Source organism: Chlorocebus sabaeus, chromosome 21 (assembly GCF_047675955.1).
Source record: "Chlorocebus sabaeus isolate Y175 chromosome 21, mChlSab1.0.hap1, whole genome shotgun sequence".
NCBI classification, from domain to species: domain Eukaryota; kingdom Metazoa; phylum Chordata; class Mammalia; order Primates; family Cercopithecidae; genus Chlorocebus; species Chlorocebus sabaeus.
The window spans coordinates 30,937,359-30,954,458 of NC_132924.1; the positions used below are offsets into that span (position 1 = coordinate 30,937,359).

Below are 17,100 nucleotides of genomic sequence, written 5' to 3' on the forward strand. Positions count from 1 at the left end.
GCTTGCCTTGTATGGTACGCAGGTAGGTTTCCAGAGCTGGGCGCAAGTGAGCCAGGACCCCCAGGACAACTGAGTCCTCAGTTGGACCCAGAAGATGTGCAGCTCTGTCCAGCCCATCCATGCTATGCATTGTGGCCCCCCATGCGCTGAGAGCCAGATTTCACTGTGGCCTATGTGGCCACTCTGGGAGGCCTCATCATGGGGAAAAAGGCATGGATAGAAGCCAGGTGTAGAGCTGAGCTCCCAGTTTTGATGTTCACTAGGTAACATCTTGAAAAGGTCCCTTCCCTGGTGACACCGGGTGACTGAGAGGATCGATGACAAGCAACTGCTCTCAGGGTCTTCTCTGCCCCTGTGAGGTCCACTGAGGGCCCCTTTGTAACGATGCAGAGGGAAGGGTGGCTATAAAGACAACACCTTGTGCAAACATAGAAGGGGCCAGAGCCATCATCTCCCCAATTGGACCCAGGGTCCCCTGGCCCATGCCTGAGACATTACTCCCTGCGTCCTGAGCTCTGGGCTGTGTGGCACTGTGGTCTGAGTTCAGCCTCTTTTGCATCCTCTGCAGCTCTGGGCACATAGATCAGTGCACAGAAAGCTGTCCAGAAACAGACAGGAAACTGAACTCTCTTTCTAGGTCTCCGTGACATGACAGTGAAACCCAGCAGAGGTGGGCATGTGAAAGCCGCTTGGAGAGTGTTGGCAGAGGCAAGAAAGACTTGCCTTTTTCTTGGGCAAGAGGAGGGAGAAGGACACCTCCCTCTCGGAGAGACAGAGGAGGGGGAAGGACCACCTGGGCCCCACAGCGCTCCTGACCTGTGTACAGTAGCCATGTGCTCCAATCAGGTGGCTGGTGGGGACATCAAAGTCCTGGCGGATGCTGGAAAACACAAGAAGCAGCACTGTTAGCACAGCTCTGCCTGACCCAGGTTGCAAACCTCACTAGGTGACCAGGCGCTCCCCTTGGGTTCCAGGCTAAGACCCAGAATTCCAGATTTGGTGGGAACCTGAGTGCTCGGTTCTGTGCCCTCCATGGAGAAGGCTCCCACCCAGAAGGGATGGAGCTAGAGCCCAGGCCTCCTAAAGTAGAGCTCACTGCGTTCTCTGGACAATGGCCTCCACTCCAGTCTCACCAGAGCTCTGCCTACACCAGAGAACAGCAACTGAAGCGTGACACAGAAGAGAGGACCCTGGGTTTGGAATCCAGTGTCCTGAATTCACATCCCAACTGTCACTACCAATGGTGAAGACTGAGGAACCCTCTTCCACCTCTGAGCCTCAGTCTGCCAGCCTGTAAAATGGGAGGAATGTACTCTAATGTTTCCTTGAATTATACAGTAACAGTCACTACCACCTGCTCCTGCACCAGGCACTGTACACACGTTATTCCCTAAAACCCTTCGAGAAAACCAAGCCTCAGAGAAGGGATGTCTTGCTCAAGGGTGCCCGGCTCTGAGGTCTGTGCCTCTAACCCATGGTACCACTGTGGTTCCACCCTCCGAATGGGGTCCTTCAAAGGTGCAAGGTGAACACCTCCTTTGCTGAAAACACTCCCCAAACTGAAAGAAATGGGCTGAGCACTGCTAGGCACCGGAACAATTCAGTATCCCGGTAAGCAGAGGTCTGCCGCACGTGAGGCAGAAAACCCTCCCAAGTCTCCATCCTCCTTCCCGGCTTGCTGTCATGCTAGGAAGCCTGCCATGAGGACATGGTTCCTTTTAGCCACCCCAAGGTAAATCCCTCTGGGAGATGAAAACTGTTGAACGGAGCCCTGTAAGGAGCACACAGGGAAGGAGCTGCTATCTACTCACTGTGTTCAGCAGGTGGCAACTGCAACCCCCAGCCCCAAGTGAAGAGGGAATTCCTGTCTCTATTTTATAGATGTGGGAAGAAGTGCAGAGAAGCTGGTTCTGGGGGGCAAGGTGAGGCCAGGGAGCCTGAGTCCCAGGCCTGTCCCCCTCACTTCTGCACATGACCCTGGGGGGCACACACAACCCTGGGAGTCACACTTGAACCTGGGGGTCACACACAGCCCTTAGGGGTACACATGACCCAGGGGGGTACACACAACTCTGGGGGCACACATGGCCCTGGGAGGCACACACAACCCTGAGAGGTACACTTGACTCTGGGAGGCACAAACGACCCTGGGGGGCACACATAGCCACCCAGCACTGTGTCCAGGGCCTGGTCCCCTTCCTTCAAACACACCTCAAAGAGAGAGGCCAGGTATGAGATTTAGAGAGGCGACCCAGGGGTAGGAAGGGCTTAGCAATCAGAACATTTATTTTTCCTTTCAGTGGAAGAGAAGAGAAACTTGGTCTGAATTTATGCTTTAAATCTAAGATCTGCCATAAGCCTACAAGCCTAAAATACACGCCTGGGTCTCTGTCTGCTTCCAAAACAAGTTTAGAAACTCAAGCTCCACAATACTTGGGGAAAACGCTTGCTTATGGTTTTTAATAACCATGGCCAAACACGGAAGGTTTATGATCCACATGAGAAGATGCGCTGGGGTTACCCTTGCAGGAGCTTGCAGAGAACCACTAAGGCTTGGGGGTCTTCGGGGAAGGGTGGTTGAGGCTCACCCACCACAGAGAGCCCAGCAGGCCTGGGAAGGAGCCAGCTGGGAGTGACTCACAGCAGAGCATAGCACTCAGCTGGCACCAGCTCAGGCAGAAGAATTGATGGAAATGCTCTCCGCAGCATATACAAGCATCTTCTGAAGAGAAGAAAATAACCTCAAAAGGGTCCTGGGGGTTGGGGGGGGCGATAAGCATCACTGGCCCCATGCCACCCGGAGCTTTCAGAAGCAGTCCTATCTTTATAAGCTCATAGCCTCGTGTTCACCCAGCGGGCTCGAGAGCCTGCGTCAGCTGGGAGCAGGGGAACAGGCAGAAAGGACAATGGGAGGAAATGGTAATTGCATCCTTAGGTGCAAACACGATGGGAAATTCAGCAGTGCGCTGGAATCTTAAAAGGGAGGAACATCTGCATTTCACATCAGGGCATTCGAGAGAGAGAGACACCAAGGAGTAGCTTATGGTTTAAGAGATTTACAACTTTGGCAAATCTAGATGCCCAGACCTCCCTCTAGGGGAATTCTCTGGAGGGCTGAGTGTGAGGAGTCCTTGAGCAGAGAACAGCCTCAGCACTGCCCGGAGAGAAGGTAATCCACATGGCTAGTCCCAGCCTGCTGTGTGGCCTCGGTCTCCCCTCCTGCAGCACGAGGGGCCTGGAGAAGATGAGAGGTGTAATGGGATGAACTGTGTCCCCTTACAATTTATATGTTGAAGTCCTAACCTCCAGCACCTCAGAATGTGGGTTTGGAAATAGAGCCTTTTAAGGGGTGACTAAGTTAAAATGAGGCCATTAGGGTGGGCCCTAATCCAATGTGACTTGGAAGAAGAGGAAATCTGGACACACAGAGGGACACCAAAGATGCACACGCACAAGCGAAAGACAAAGGTACCATCTACCACTGTGGTTCCACCTTCAGAATGGGGTCCTTCCAAAGGTGCAAGGTGAACACCTCCTTTGCTGAAAACACTCCCCAAACTGAAAGAAATGGGCTGAGCACTGCTAGGCACCAGAACAATTCAGTATCCCGGTAAGCAGAGGTCTGCCGCACGTGAGGCAGAAAACCCTCCCGAGTCTCCATCCTCCTTCCCAGCTTGCTGTCATGCTAGGAAGCCTGACATGAGGACATGGTTCCTTTTAGCCACCCCAAGGTAAATCCCTCTGGGAGATGAAAACTCTGTTGAACAGAGCCCTGTAAGAAGCACACAGGGAAGGAGCTGTGTGGAGCCAGTGAGAAAGTGGCCACCTGCAAGCCCCGGAGAGAGGTCTGACAAGGTGCCAACCCTCTGGCACCTTGATCTTGGACTTCTTGCCTCCAGGGCCGTGAGACACGAATGTCTGTCATTATGGCAGCCCTAGAAACCAACACAAGTGGCCTCCAACATCTTTTTAGATTCAGAGCCCTTTCTTCAAATGAAATATTACAGGCAGAAGCCCACTACATGAATCATATGGGCTGAAGGCAGTGTGGAGGCTTGTCCCATCCTTCTCCTCTATCAGCCCCTGGATCTCCAAGGACACGCAGCATCCTAGGAGCAGGGGCCATCTGAGCCACAGCTGTGACTGTCCCTTACCCAGGACTGACTTAACCATCCAGTCTAATGGGTAGCTGTCTCCTTCATGTACTCCTGAGGGCTGGATAGCCCTGGGCCCTCAGAGAATTCTGCACAGCCCGAGGAACCAGGCAACAAGCTGGATGATAGGAGCCAGGAGGGCCCAGGACCAGACAAAATGGAAGCTGTCCTACACTGGGGGCCCCTCCAGGGAGCAGAGCTTGCTGGGATTTCAGTCCAACAAGCACAAAGGAGGAGTGGGCTGGACCAGGGGGTGGAAACTCACAGAATAGGCTTGGCTCTGGCTGCCCTAACACCAACCTCCGCAGCATTCCGGGAGCGAAGGGTCAGAACCCTGAACCAAGGGTCTGGGGTGATGATCCAGCCTCCGGGGATGCCTGTATCACCCAAAGACAGAGGAGGAGGAACAGAGAGCTTTGCCCAGGATGCCAGCAAGGATCAAACCTCCCAACTCTGTCCACCATCTGAAGGTCCCTGAGATACTATGTTGTATCAAGAAACAGAACAAAGGGGATATCAGGGCTGCGAGAGTTTGCAAGGCTTGGAATTTTGCAGAAGGTAAGATGAATGCCCAGAGAGAGTAGAGAACTGGCTCTGAGTTAGTGACAGACATCAGCCCAGACTCAGGGCCCTCTGCTTCCCTTCTCCACTTGCCCTCTGTCCATACATTCCAGAAGGCGAAGAGGCTCTGCCACTGAGCAGGCTGCACAGTGCATGGGCCTTGAATCTGCACAGTCTCAGGCACCTTTAAATGCATCTTTCTCTCAAAAGCCTTGTAAAGCCAGGAGAGTAAGACTACCATCTTTGTTTTACTGAAGGGGAAACTGAGGTCCAGTCAGTAAAAAGGACTTGTGGTTTTGTGGTCACACAGAGTAGGCAGGACTAGGACTCTGTCCCTAGTACCAACATCACAGTGTCTGCTGTGGCCGGAAATATGGGATGATCAGCCAGGCCAGCCAGCTCGAAGCAAGCCCTGGAGTCCCAAAGCCCTGCCCCAGCCCCCACCATTGCTGGCTCAGGCACAGCTCGCCCCTTCATCTAAAAGCCTCACTGTGTGAATCTGGGCATGTGGTATAAAAGTTTCTAAATAAGAAGGAAAATAAGTCCAAGTGGCCTAGAGACCAGGTCCCAGCCTACAGGCACAGCCATTCACCTAACACCAGTGTCCACTTGGCCCTTGACTGGTGAGTGACCTCAGGCATGTCCTGACCTCTCTCAGTTTGTGTCTTCACTTAGAAAACCAGAGGACTGGAGCAAGAAACCTCTAGGGGCCTCCTAGGATGTGCAAAAGTGTGCCTGGTCCATGATCCTATTGAAAACATCAAGCCTGAAGTAGGCAGTACTTACCCTGGGGAGACCCAACCAGCTATCCCCCCTCCACCTGACCACTAGGGCACCAGGCCCTGGAGGAACCCTGTCCCACCAGGCCAGCTCCTGCTTGCCCTTCCCAGAAACTGACCCTTGACCACACTTTCCCCACCCACCAGCAGTGACCTCCAGAAATAACAGCCCTTTCGTGGGGTTTATATTGACTTTTAAGGACAACATCAATAGTGTAAGGGCAGCTGTGGTACAACCAAGAGAACTTGGGCTCTAAAGTCAGAGGGCCCTGGTCAAATCCAATTACTGCCACTTATCAGTTATTTCCCTCTCTGAGCCTCAGTCTCCCCATTTGCAATACAGGTATGATGACCCCTCCTTCTATTAAAGACTGCAGTGAGAACTGAATGAGATGAACTATATAAGGCATTTGGCATTCAGTAAATGTCACTTCCTTTTTCCTACTATAACAACCATAATAACAAAAAACAAAACAAAACAAAAAACAATGACCAAGAGGTCACGATTCCTGCCATCTCAACCACTCATATCACAGCCAAGAACCCAGAATAAACCGAGACCTCCGAGCAGTTGAAATGGAGCTGTGAATATCTGAAGAGGATTTGGATAGAGCGGATATCAACTGTTTTCCCAGGACGGCCAAGAGGGAGTAGGCGATGAGTCAGAGCAAATGGGTGTCAGGCCCCTTCTGCCACCTGCACTGCCTGACCTTTGGTAAATCGCTTTCCATTTCTGAGTCTCCGGTGTGTCATCCCCTGACAGGGATAACAATAATTACCTCAAAGGGCTGTTGCAATAAGGGACTAGACCATACCAGGTCTTGAAAACTGCAGAGCGCCCCACAGGCTAGAGGGTGAAAGTTGTTTCCATTCTCGAAGCAGTGAGAGGAGAGGGCTAGGATGGGAGCCCAGGAGGCAGGGGGAGAGTTGGTGGAAGGCTCTGCAGGACGGAGAAAGAGGGACCTGCAAGGAGGAAGAAGGGAAAGCAGGGACCCAGGCTCATCAGCAGCTGGCCAAAGCCCTTTCCAAGCTGCCTTCTGCCACCCACCACGTCCAGCTCCTTCCTCCGCAGCCAGACCCTCTGCAACTGATCCCTGCAAACCCCCACCAGTGGCCTTTGCCTACTTTGCTCTTGCTGCCTGCCAAAACCCTTCCCACTTATCCCTCAGAGCCCTGCTAAATGTTACCTCCTCTGTAATCTCACTCACCCCAGGGACAGAAATGCCCCATCTCTCCTCCCCTTCCTAAGGATACCCACCAACTGCTTTTCACTCACTTGTCTTGCCTCTCCAGGTGGCAAGGACTTTGAGGGCTAGAACTGGGCTCCAGACCCTGCAGGTGCACAGCAACTGTGCCCCTAAATGACACAAGCCTACCCACACCTACCCCAGGTGACAAAGGCCCTGGTGGAAGAGCTTCCAGGAGCTGGAAGAGGCAGGTGGAAGTGAGCACCCCACCCACACAGTTGAGGCGGGTCTGGCACAGGAGACCCTTCCAGCAGGTTAATTACCTCTCCCTCCTTCTGAGGCCTGTCCTCTTTCTCTGCACACCTGGCCCTTCGTGAACACGTAGGTAAGGTCCCTGGGTGAGTGGGCAGGGGCAGGAGATGCACATAGGACCAAGGGTCAGGAGACTTCCCAGCTCTTCAGTGGCATGGGTGTGGCCCCCATTCTCAGCTGTGCCAGGTGGGCCCCTCCCACCCAGCTCTCAGGCTTGGTGTCCATGGCAGAATGACTATCCTCACAGCTCAGTGGCTGTGACTTGCCATCTCAGCAGCCTAGGGGTCTGGCCCAGGCACAGCTGGCTTGCTTTAGCCCAGCCCAGGCCAGCTGCACTGGGAGAGGGAAGCAGGTAGTCAAGCACCCAGCTGGTATGGGCCTATCTAGGGCCTCATTTGCCACCTCTCTTTCTAAGTCAGCAGGCACAGCTGAGCAGCTCCTGTTACCTGCCTCCCACAGTCCAGGGAAGACGATGCAGGCACAGGGTCTTAGACTGAGAGCCAGGAGCCTCGGGTGATGCTGCCAGCTGTGCCATTAACTGACCCTTTACTTCTCAAAGTTCCCACACCTGTAAATGAGATAAGGGTTCCAGCCTGTGGGCCCATCCCTTGGGTTGCCACAAGACCACAAAGGCCCAGGATGACAGCAAGGGCCCTTTCCCTCTCTCCTCCACCTCCAGCTCCCGATGAGGCTAAGCCTCCAGATTCAGTCTTCCACAGGGTCAGGGGTCTGCACAGGGTCTCCAGAGGAAGCGAGGCAGAGATCTACAGGACAGAATTTGGCTCCCTGTAAAGGGGCCTGGGGACAGAGGAGCAGGTGGCTCCCAGGGATGGGACCAGGGAGAGAGACAAAGTCAGTGGAAGGAAGTGCAGTCTCAGTGGCGGGCCCACTATTTCCATGACACTGGCATCCATGCCCCCATGGGTCCACCTTCCATTGTCACCTTGGTCTCTTGAGACATTGCTGAAAATCTTCATTAGTGGGGCCTCTGCCCTAATCTGAATCAGTGTTAAAGTTGGGCTGGAGTTTATTGAGGAAGTTCCTCTCCTCCTGTTTCCCAGCTAAGCTTCAAACTGTCTTAGCACGCTGGGTAGGAAGGATACTTACCCATCCCACCCTGCCTCACATGTGACCTGGGGGAAGACTCAGGTGAGAGAGGGCAAGTGAGCCACAAAGCCGAGGTGTCTGTGCAGAGATGGAGGCCCAGTGGTCAGGCTCCTGGTCTGGGTGGCTCTGTTCACACCTCATTATTCTGGGCTGGCAGAGGCTCAGCAGAGTCCCAGGTAAGCTGACGAGCATCCCATGGACCCCTCCCATTCAGAACAGCACATCTGAACCTCCAAGAACCTGTGATTCTCAAGGGGAACAGCCCCTGTTCACATCTCACCCCACGAACTACCCACCCCCGTGATTTCCCCCAGAGGGTCTCTGACGGGGTGAGCACTGCCCACACTTGCTGGAACAGAAAGCTTGGTGATCTCTTTTCTCCATTACTGAGAGGAACCTGGGGGCCTCCATGAAGGCCCAGCCTACCCTAAACCCACATCTGCTCTCTTGTTCTGAGATACTTGTTTCCTGATTCTGCCCTATCCTTTTGCTAGCAGATGTGGCGGCCTTCTCTGGGCGGTGACTGCCTTTTGGGGATACCCCATGTCCATATGCCTGTGATGGTGCAGCCCAGGCCTGGCCACGGCAATCACACCAGGAATGGCACCCAGCACCCAGCAGGCTGAGGAGCTGCTGGAGAAGGGCTCCCTTAAGCCCACCGTGCAGGAGGACCTTCCTGAGAATACAGCTGGGACAGAGGAGCCAAAAGTGAAAAGACAAAAGAACAGACACCAACTCCCAAAGACAATGTCTGGGTTCCTGGATCCAGCCCCTCTTAAAGCCTGGGCTTCTGATAGGAATCAGTCAGTAGCTCTGTTTCTGCTTACACTGGCTGGGAATTGAGCTTCTGTCACTGTCTTTCCAACCAACACTCACAGTTGGCTTTTGTTTCAGGACTATTTGCACAAAGGAATAAACTATTTTGTTGCTGCCATTGCTTTTAATCTCTTGAGGAGAGTTACGAAGAGCCACAGAGAGACATAGTGTGGGTCCTGCCCAGTGTCATCCCTCACCCTCAGGCCTGTGCTCCACCGAGGCACTGAAGCAGCCCATGCTCAGTGCTGCCCAGGTCTGGTTCAGAGCTGGCCCTGACCCCAGGACCCTGAGCATCCTTGGGGCTTGCGAGAGCTCCCTGGGGAAAGTTCTAGCCATGCGGTTTGAAAAGCAGCAAAGCTTGGTGAGCATGAAATCCTGCATGAGATTTATCATAAGTAATTCGAGATCTTAGAAAAGAAAATAAACAGCTTGAAATCAAGTGGGAAAAAAACCTTCACAAGGCTTTGCACACACCCTGGGATAAACCAACCTCAAAGGTCTGTTTCTCGACTGTTCTTGAGGCCTCTGACAATGAAGTGGCCAGACAGGCAGTGGTCGGCAGCGCTCAGCTAGGTTTACATCTGCCCATGGTGTCCTCACCCTGGCTCCGGTCTGGGTTAGGAATGGCCAACAGACAGGAGGCACTGACTTTGGTGCAAGGGCCAAAGAAGAGAAGCCTCTAGTGCCCAAGCATGAGTCAGAGAACCCTCACCAGGAGGGAGGGACCACCATGCCCTCTCTATCACACATCACAATCACATGCACGTGTACATAATCAAGTCACCCTTCACACAATCTCAAACACAACCACCAACACCCATGTCATCTCACACCTGGCCATACAGCGTCACCAGTCTCTCCCATCCACACACACACTATCACACCACCACAAATGTACACATACACACGCTGTATTTGTAAAGAACTGGCTGGGTTTTCCCAGCCCACCACTCTGCTTCTCTTGAGCTGAACTACAATTGGTCCTGGAGACTCAGCTGTCTCTTTTTGCTATCAGGACATGTTTTCAACTGCCCAAAGTGGTAACAGATTGCCCTGAAATGGCATCAGAGGATTCTTTGGCAAAGTGAATCTGAACCCCAGAGCAGGAAGGCCCTCGGCGATCATCTGGTCCTGAGGTTTTTAAGCTGTGTATGCAGAGCTGGGGTTTCTCCAAAGGGGGGGTCTCAGGGGCCGTGGCTGGACAGCAGGGGTTGGTACTGGATTGGGAGGCTGGCGGGGGGCAGCAGGGGTCTCTCCCTCCCACCTCTGCTGCTCTAATCAAAGTCATTCTGCTGCATCTGCTTCACACAGTGAGCTTGAGAATAAAGCTCATTTGGGTAAAAAAAAAATCAGATTTTGTTTTCATTACAAACATAGTTTAAAAAGCACCAGCCCAACCCCTCCTGTTAGATAAAGAACCCAAGGCACAGGCTGGGTCAGTCACACGGTTGTCGGTGACTGAGCCGCACTGAGGACCTAGGTATCCTGGTGCTACATTGTGGTCAAGAAGTGAGTGCCTTCCTGTGACTTGCCACCCCACTGGGCTTCCCTGGACAAACCTAATGGTGCCAGAGGTGGATGGCATTTGTACCCAAGTGTCCAAATGTCTGTAGAGAAAGGCCTTTGCCAGCTGCTAGCCCCGGAGGCAGCAGGCAGAGGTGGGATTCCAGTCCCAGAACTGTTATCATTGCCCTAAAAATCACTGCAAACCTTCAGCAGAGCCTGGTGTCCCTCAGAGAGCCAAGGCTGGAGGTGCTGGGATGCAGGGAGCGCCGCTGGAGTGCAGTGTGACTGGCACGTGAGAGGAGCAGGCTGTCCTGGGGACCCTCTGGAAGGCCATACAACGGCTTATTCACCGGCACACTCCCACATGCAGGAATGCTAACACATTATCTAAAATAATTTCAGTGTGGCTGTCTCATGGGATCTGGGCAGCACCATGACTGCCCAGGCTATTCCCATTCTTGCTGGCATTCCTGTCTTTCCTCTTCAGGAGTCTCCCCCAGACCCCAGGTGGGGTGGAAGGGTTAGCTCCACTCAGATGCCCACATCTCCTGCAACCCCTCGGGTGGAAGCATGCAGCAGTCAGGAGGGAACACTGATCTGCAGGAGCCCCCAGGCGGCACAGGCCTCCCAAAGCCTGCCCTGATCTTCACTTGAAGCCCTCAGTTTAACTAAAAGCTTAACTAAAGTTATCTTGAACTTGAACAAATCAGAGAGAGTTGGGTGTCTTCTCAAGTACACCTCTGCACTGCACGACCCTGGGCGGGGCGTGGCCCCATGGCCCCTCCTCACCCCTCCAGTGGCACTCGGCACAGGGAGCTCTCGGTTGCTCTGGACATGCCTGCCAAGGGTGTGTGTCACTGCAGAAGCCCCATCGGGAACTGATGGACATCCCTGTGGCTGTGCCTATGGAGATGGCAGCACGGCCTCCCCCACAGGGCCCCAAGCCAAGGCTGCAGGCAAGAAAAGACAAGAAGGTACACAGAGCCATCTGAGCTCCTGGGATAGGGTCGGACCAGCCGTGGCCATTATTCCCGGCTTGTACCCACCAGGAGGTGTGCTAAGCACAGCTACATCTTGTGAGGCAGGAATTCTCACTCCCACTTTAGAGGAAGAAACTCCAGCTCTATTCAGAGGAGTAGAGAGTCAGGCCTAAAACCAACCAACTTTTTCCAAAGTTCAGGTTTTCAAACAGCAAACCCAAAGAGCCAGCTCTGGGGCCAGATGGCCTGGGTGGGGCCCAGGGCCACCAGTTTTACTTGCTGTATAATCTCGAAGCCTACTCACCTCCCTCAGCCTTGCTTCCTACTTTGAAAAATAGGGATGGTGAGAGCACTCACACAGCGGTGCCCACCTAACAGGGCTGCTGTGGACTCGATGTGTTTGTGTGCAAAATGTTAAGGCAAAGGGCCTGGCACACGGGAAGCTTCACAGACGCTATCCTTACCACTGGCAGTAAGACCTGCCTACACACTCTCATCTTAGGAGAGGGGAAGGGGAGGCCACAGGGTAAGACGCAGCCCAAGGCATGCCTGCCTGCCTGCCTGGCTCCAACACCACAACAGGGCTCTACTTGGGTCCTCTGGGAGACAGAGGTCCATACTGCCCCAGGGGCCTTGACCATCTGCCTGCAGGACCCAGGGAAGGGCCTCAGATGTCCTGGTAGAACAGCTGGACCATGTGTCTGTGTGTGTGTCCGTGTCTTTGTGAGTTTTTGTGTGTCTGTGTGTATGTCTGTGTGTGTGGCCATGTATGCGCATCTGTGTATCTGTGTGTATTCATATTTGTGTTTGTGTATGCGTGTTGGCAGGGGTGTGACTTCAGGCCCATAAGCATGAGGCTGTGCGGGTCCAGCAGGGCAGCCTTCCCCACACTAATTCCCCACAGGTGCCCAGCTTGATTGGAAAGGGTAGGGAGGGGGAAGAAGCAGCCCTAGTCCCCCAGCTCTGCACAACATGAAGACTGGCCTGGGCATGGAACCCTAAAGCCCCTTTCAGAGGGACAGGGCTACATGCAGGAGGATGCAGGTAACAAGGCGCCCACTCCCAGGCTGCCCCGGTGACCACCAGAACAGACACACTCGAGCACAGAGCCCTAGACTCCCAGAGCCAGAGGGCCCCCACACGGATGGGGGCACTGAGACTGGCATCATTGAGCCTGGCCCTCCTGAGAGTGCAGCTTCCCCTCAAGGAGACCTGGAGACTCCCACCCAACCCGTCAGCCCAGGAATGAGCCAAACCAGGAGCAAACCCAGTCCTGGGGAGAAGGTGGTGCAGCTTATGGTCTCCATGCACGTGAGTCCACGCCAGGAATGAATCGTATCATTATGGCAGGATTAGAAGTTGGAAAGCGCTGTGCGCTCACACGCATTTAATAAGGTCAGAAGCAGCAAGCAGCAGGCAGCCTGGCGCATGAGGTCACAGAGCCCCCACTGTCCTCCCCCGAATCCACAGCAGAGGCCCCTGGAAACAGGGAGGGCGCCGACCAGACCCAACCAGGCCAGGAAAGAAGTGTCTCCTGCTGCGACCTCCCGCCCCTGGGCACCACAAGGCTACTCACCCTGCCTCCCCACTTCCCAGGGCCCACCTGCTGAGAGCTGTTCCCAAGTCCTCCCCACCATGCACCCCTCAAAGTAAGATTCACTCTCCCAGGACTCCAGGCCTCCAGGGTTCTGTCCTCTGCTTGAAAGAGAATGGGGCAATCGATTGTACTTTCCACAACCATTCATGTGCTATTAATCTGCTACACTACCTGGTGACATGCCCAGGTGACAAATACAAAGAGGCCTAAAAAGCTCCTAGCAAATGAGTTTCATGGGGAAATTCCAGCTGTGGGGCAGGCTGGGGGGCCATGTTTCATCCTATACAGACTCATCCTAGAGACTCTGCCAACAGGGGTCAGGCAGGGGAGATTAGGACAAGCCGCCCTGCCACCTCTCCCTGTCTCTAGGGCCTACTAGCCACCGCCCACTCACCACCGAGGATGCCAGTCTTGTCCTCGCAGCTACAGGGCTGCCTTGGTCTACAGCGAGCTCTCCCTGTCCTGAGCTCTTGAGGGCCCTCGGCCATCTCCTGGGTCTCAGCCTCAATTGTCCATCCCCTGCACAAGTGCCAGGGGCATCCCCCTGAGTGCCCAAGTGTGTACACACTGCCATCCCAGGCAAGCTCCTTGAGGGCTGGTGGCGTGTCTTTCAGGTTGTCCACCACACACATGGTAGCCCTGGACACGTGTACATGTAGAATGTGACTACTTTCTCTCCTCCACCAGCAGACTTTCCCCTACTCCTTCCCCTACTCCACTGCTTCATTCATCCTTTCCACAACACTCATGGAGCCCCCAACATGTGTCAAGCACTATCCTGGGCTCTAGGGAGGCAGCAGTGAACAAGACAGATCAGCCCAGCCCCAGGGAGTTGAGGGAGAAAGATACTCACAGCTCCGTGGACCTGGACAGGATGGCAGACAGGGTGAGCAGGATGCAGCCATAGGGGCCCACTTCAAACTGGGAGGGGGAGAGAAAGATGAGCTCCATCCCATTTGCACCTCCCTCTTCCCAGCCCCACACCTCTGTGGGAGCCACACCCCAGGGAGCAGCCTGCCCTGAGCCAGCTGCCTCCAACCCAGCCCTGCGGTTGCTGGGTGGCCCGAAGGCTGACCTCCTAAAGGATGGGGCATTGGAACAGCCTGAATGACAATGACAGCAGAGCGACGGTGATGCAGGGACCACCACAGAGAGCATCAGTGACCTCAGAGTCCTCGAAACTCACAAGACAGCAACAGCCATGGCCAGCTCCATTATGATGCAAGTGTCTAATGGGCATTATCACCCCGAACACTCTAACAGGCCTAGGGGACAGTACTATGATTACTCTCCTCTAGCATATGTGGAACTGAGGCTCAGAAACTGAGTGACCAGCTGGAGGCCGCACAGCTTGTCAGCAGCACACTGGCACTCCAGGGACCTCTAATTCCAGATCCCTTACTCAGAAGAACTGTGCTATGCTGAGAGCAGCAGAGAGCAGGTTTGGAGCAGAATCAGGATCCGGTGAGGCGGAGGAGGCAGCCGTGTAGATGCATGTCTTAAATGTTTATATATACATTTTAAAATATCAACATTTTGGTATTTTGTTCATTGTGGATTTTTCTGATTAACCTTGATTTTTAAAAAAGATAGGTTTTGCTAACTTCTGAGTTTTTTGGCACCCCCTTAGATTTTTGCATCCAAAGTGAGTCCTCCTCCAATTTTGGCTTGGAGCTGGTGTCCTGGGGCCTGTCCACCTAATTTAAATCCTCGTTCTGCCACTTCTTGCTATGTGACCATGGAAACATTCCTGGCCTCCTCTATCCTCAGTCTTCTCATCTGTAAAAAGAGGATAATAATCACAGCACCTACCCTCATCAAGTTGTGAAAATTACGTGAGTTAATCCTTATAAAGTACCTCAAACAGGGCCTGGCACCTGTGTTAGCTGTTAGAACAAAGCTAGCTCTGCCCTGCCCATCTGTCCAGTGAGCCCAGTGGGCCACAGCCTACTGGGATGGGCCATGTCACTTCTGCTCCCTGGAGAAACGCCATCCCCAACTGCAAGTCAATGTGAAGGCCTCACCCATCCCACTTTGGAAACCATTAACTGTGACTGAAGACACTGCCTGTTATAATAGTCAGTGTTCTTTATGTGTAATCACATTTTGGACATAAAATTAGAAAAAAAAAAAAATCCCAACTTGTCTCTCCTGGAACAGACAATGAAAATTATAAAACTTATCGTGTTTACATTTTTGCCTTGGCTGCCAGGAAACTCAGAGACAAATATGGTACTCTACTATGGTAACTACTGCAGCTGAAGCTTCTGATAAAATTATCTTTTCCTCAAAATATACTCTTTGTTTTCATCCATGAATTCACTTGGTCAATCAGTCATTTTTAAAAAAATTATTGGTGAAATTTCTGTGCCTAGAGGATGCTCCCAGTTAAGGCTGTACTTGTGAACAAGGTGGATATGGATCTCTCCTCCTGGGGAAGTAACTTAGGGAAGAAAAAAACAATAAGCAACTTGAAAAGGCTGGAAGAAGGGGTTCTGCCATGACAGAAATGCAGGCTCCTTCAGAAACACATAGGAAGGGCCTTCAACACAGACTTCAAGTTTGGGGAGGGAGTATCAAGGAAGGGTTTTTGGAGAAAGCGATGTCCAAACAGAAACCTAAGGAACGGTAAGGAATCAGAAAAGTGAACGTTGCTCCAAAAGGAGAAGCACGTTCAAAGGTCCGCAGGCAAGAGAGGGCAAGCTGACTATGCAGGGGCACAGCAGAGCCCTGAAGACATCATTTTCTTTTATTTTTTATTTTTTATTTTTTTTTGTTGAGACAGAGTCTTGCTTTGTCGCCCAGACTGGAGTGCAGTGGCCGGATCTCAGCTCACTGCAAGCTCCGCCTCCCGGGTTCACACCATTCTCCTGCCTCAGCCTCCCGAGTAGCTGGGACTACAGACGCCCGCCACCTCGCCCGGCTAGGTTTTTGTATTTTTTAGTAGAGACGAGGTTTCACCGTGTTAGCCAGGATGGTCTCGATCTCCTGACCTTGTGATCCGCCCGTCTCGGCCTCCCAAAGTGCTGGGATTACAGGCTTGAGCCACCGCGCCCGGCCCATCATTTTCTTTTAAAAAGCAACTTCCAATCTTTTTTTGGAAATAGGAATGGAATGAATGAATCAACAACCATCTTCAATCAACCTCATCTTCACTCTGTGATCTCAGGGGAGCCACTTCATTTCTGCTGCCCTGTTTCCTCTTTGCAAAACAAGAATAATGAAGACCCACCTGGCCTATTTCCTTGGCTTCTGGTGCACATTGTATGAGACAATGTCTGTGGAAGTGCTCTGAAAATGGCAAAGAGTAACGCTGATGTCTCCCCCTGCACAGGGGGACACAGGCCCAGGAGGACTTGGGCCACCAGCCCCTTGTCCCAGCTCTGCATGCTGCCTAGGGAAGTCATGAAGCTCTTGGTCTCGGTGTCCCTTTCCATAGAAAGCCTACCTAATCTGCCACAAATTTCCATTTCCCCTTGGACGAATCACAAAGTATTCTTGGTCTCAGTTTCCCCTTCTGGAATTCTTGCCTACTTCTGCCATGGATATATATGCTGTCCTGGGGCAGCAGCAGTACTTTCTTGGTCTGTGGTCTGTTTCCCCTTCCACCATGCCTGTAACGCCTACCTACCTGCAATGGAGCAACGGACACAGAAGCCCACTGTAAGCCCCAACTCTCTGTGTAAATTTGGGGAACTATTATTACATTTATGCCAGTGTTTCCCCCAGTCCTAGGAACACCCTCAAGGAGACCCCCTGAGCCGTGACATGCCTCTCTGCAGTGGGTGGGGAAGAACCCTGCTTGAGGCTTCTTGCCCTTGCTGGAATACAACTAAATGGCACCAACATTCCATTTTGTTTTTTAAAACTTTTATTACAATTATCTCATCAAATGCAAGCTGCCAAGACATGGGAGGCCACAGGGCAACATGCCTGCATTGAAAGGCGAGGTCAGGCAAGGCAACTGGCCTGAAAACTGCCATCAGGGTCTAGAAAGTGGTGCCACTTGGGAAGAAGAGGCCATTCTTCCAGTGCTGCTCTGCACTCCATAGAGACTTGACTCTACCAAGGAACTCCAATGGGAGGCAGAGGTGGGGGCAT

General features: G+C 52.9%; 1 protein-coding gene across 1 annotated transcript in view; it reads right to left on the minus strand.

Annotated features, from left to right (window-relative positions):
* Positions 1-17,100, minus strand: part of MINDY4 (MINDY lysine 48 deubiquitinase 4) — a 131,899-nt gene that overhangs the window by 19,387 nt on the left and 95,412 nt on the right. Inside the window, exons 13-14 of the mRNA XM_007981706.3 lie at positions 13,853-13,920; positions 817-880 (exon numbers count right to left, since the gene is read on the minus strand). Of these exons, the coding sequence (XP_007979897.3) occupies positions 817-880; positions 13,853-13,920 (132 nt within the window). The remainder of the gene's footprint in view (positions 1-816; positions 881-13,852; positions 13,921-17,100) is intronic.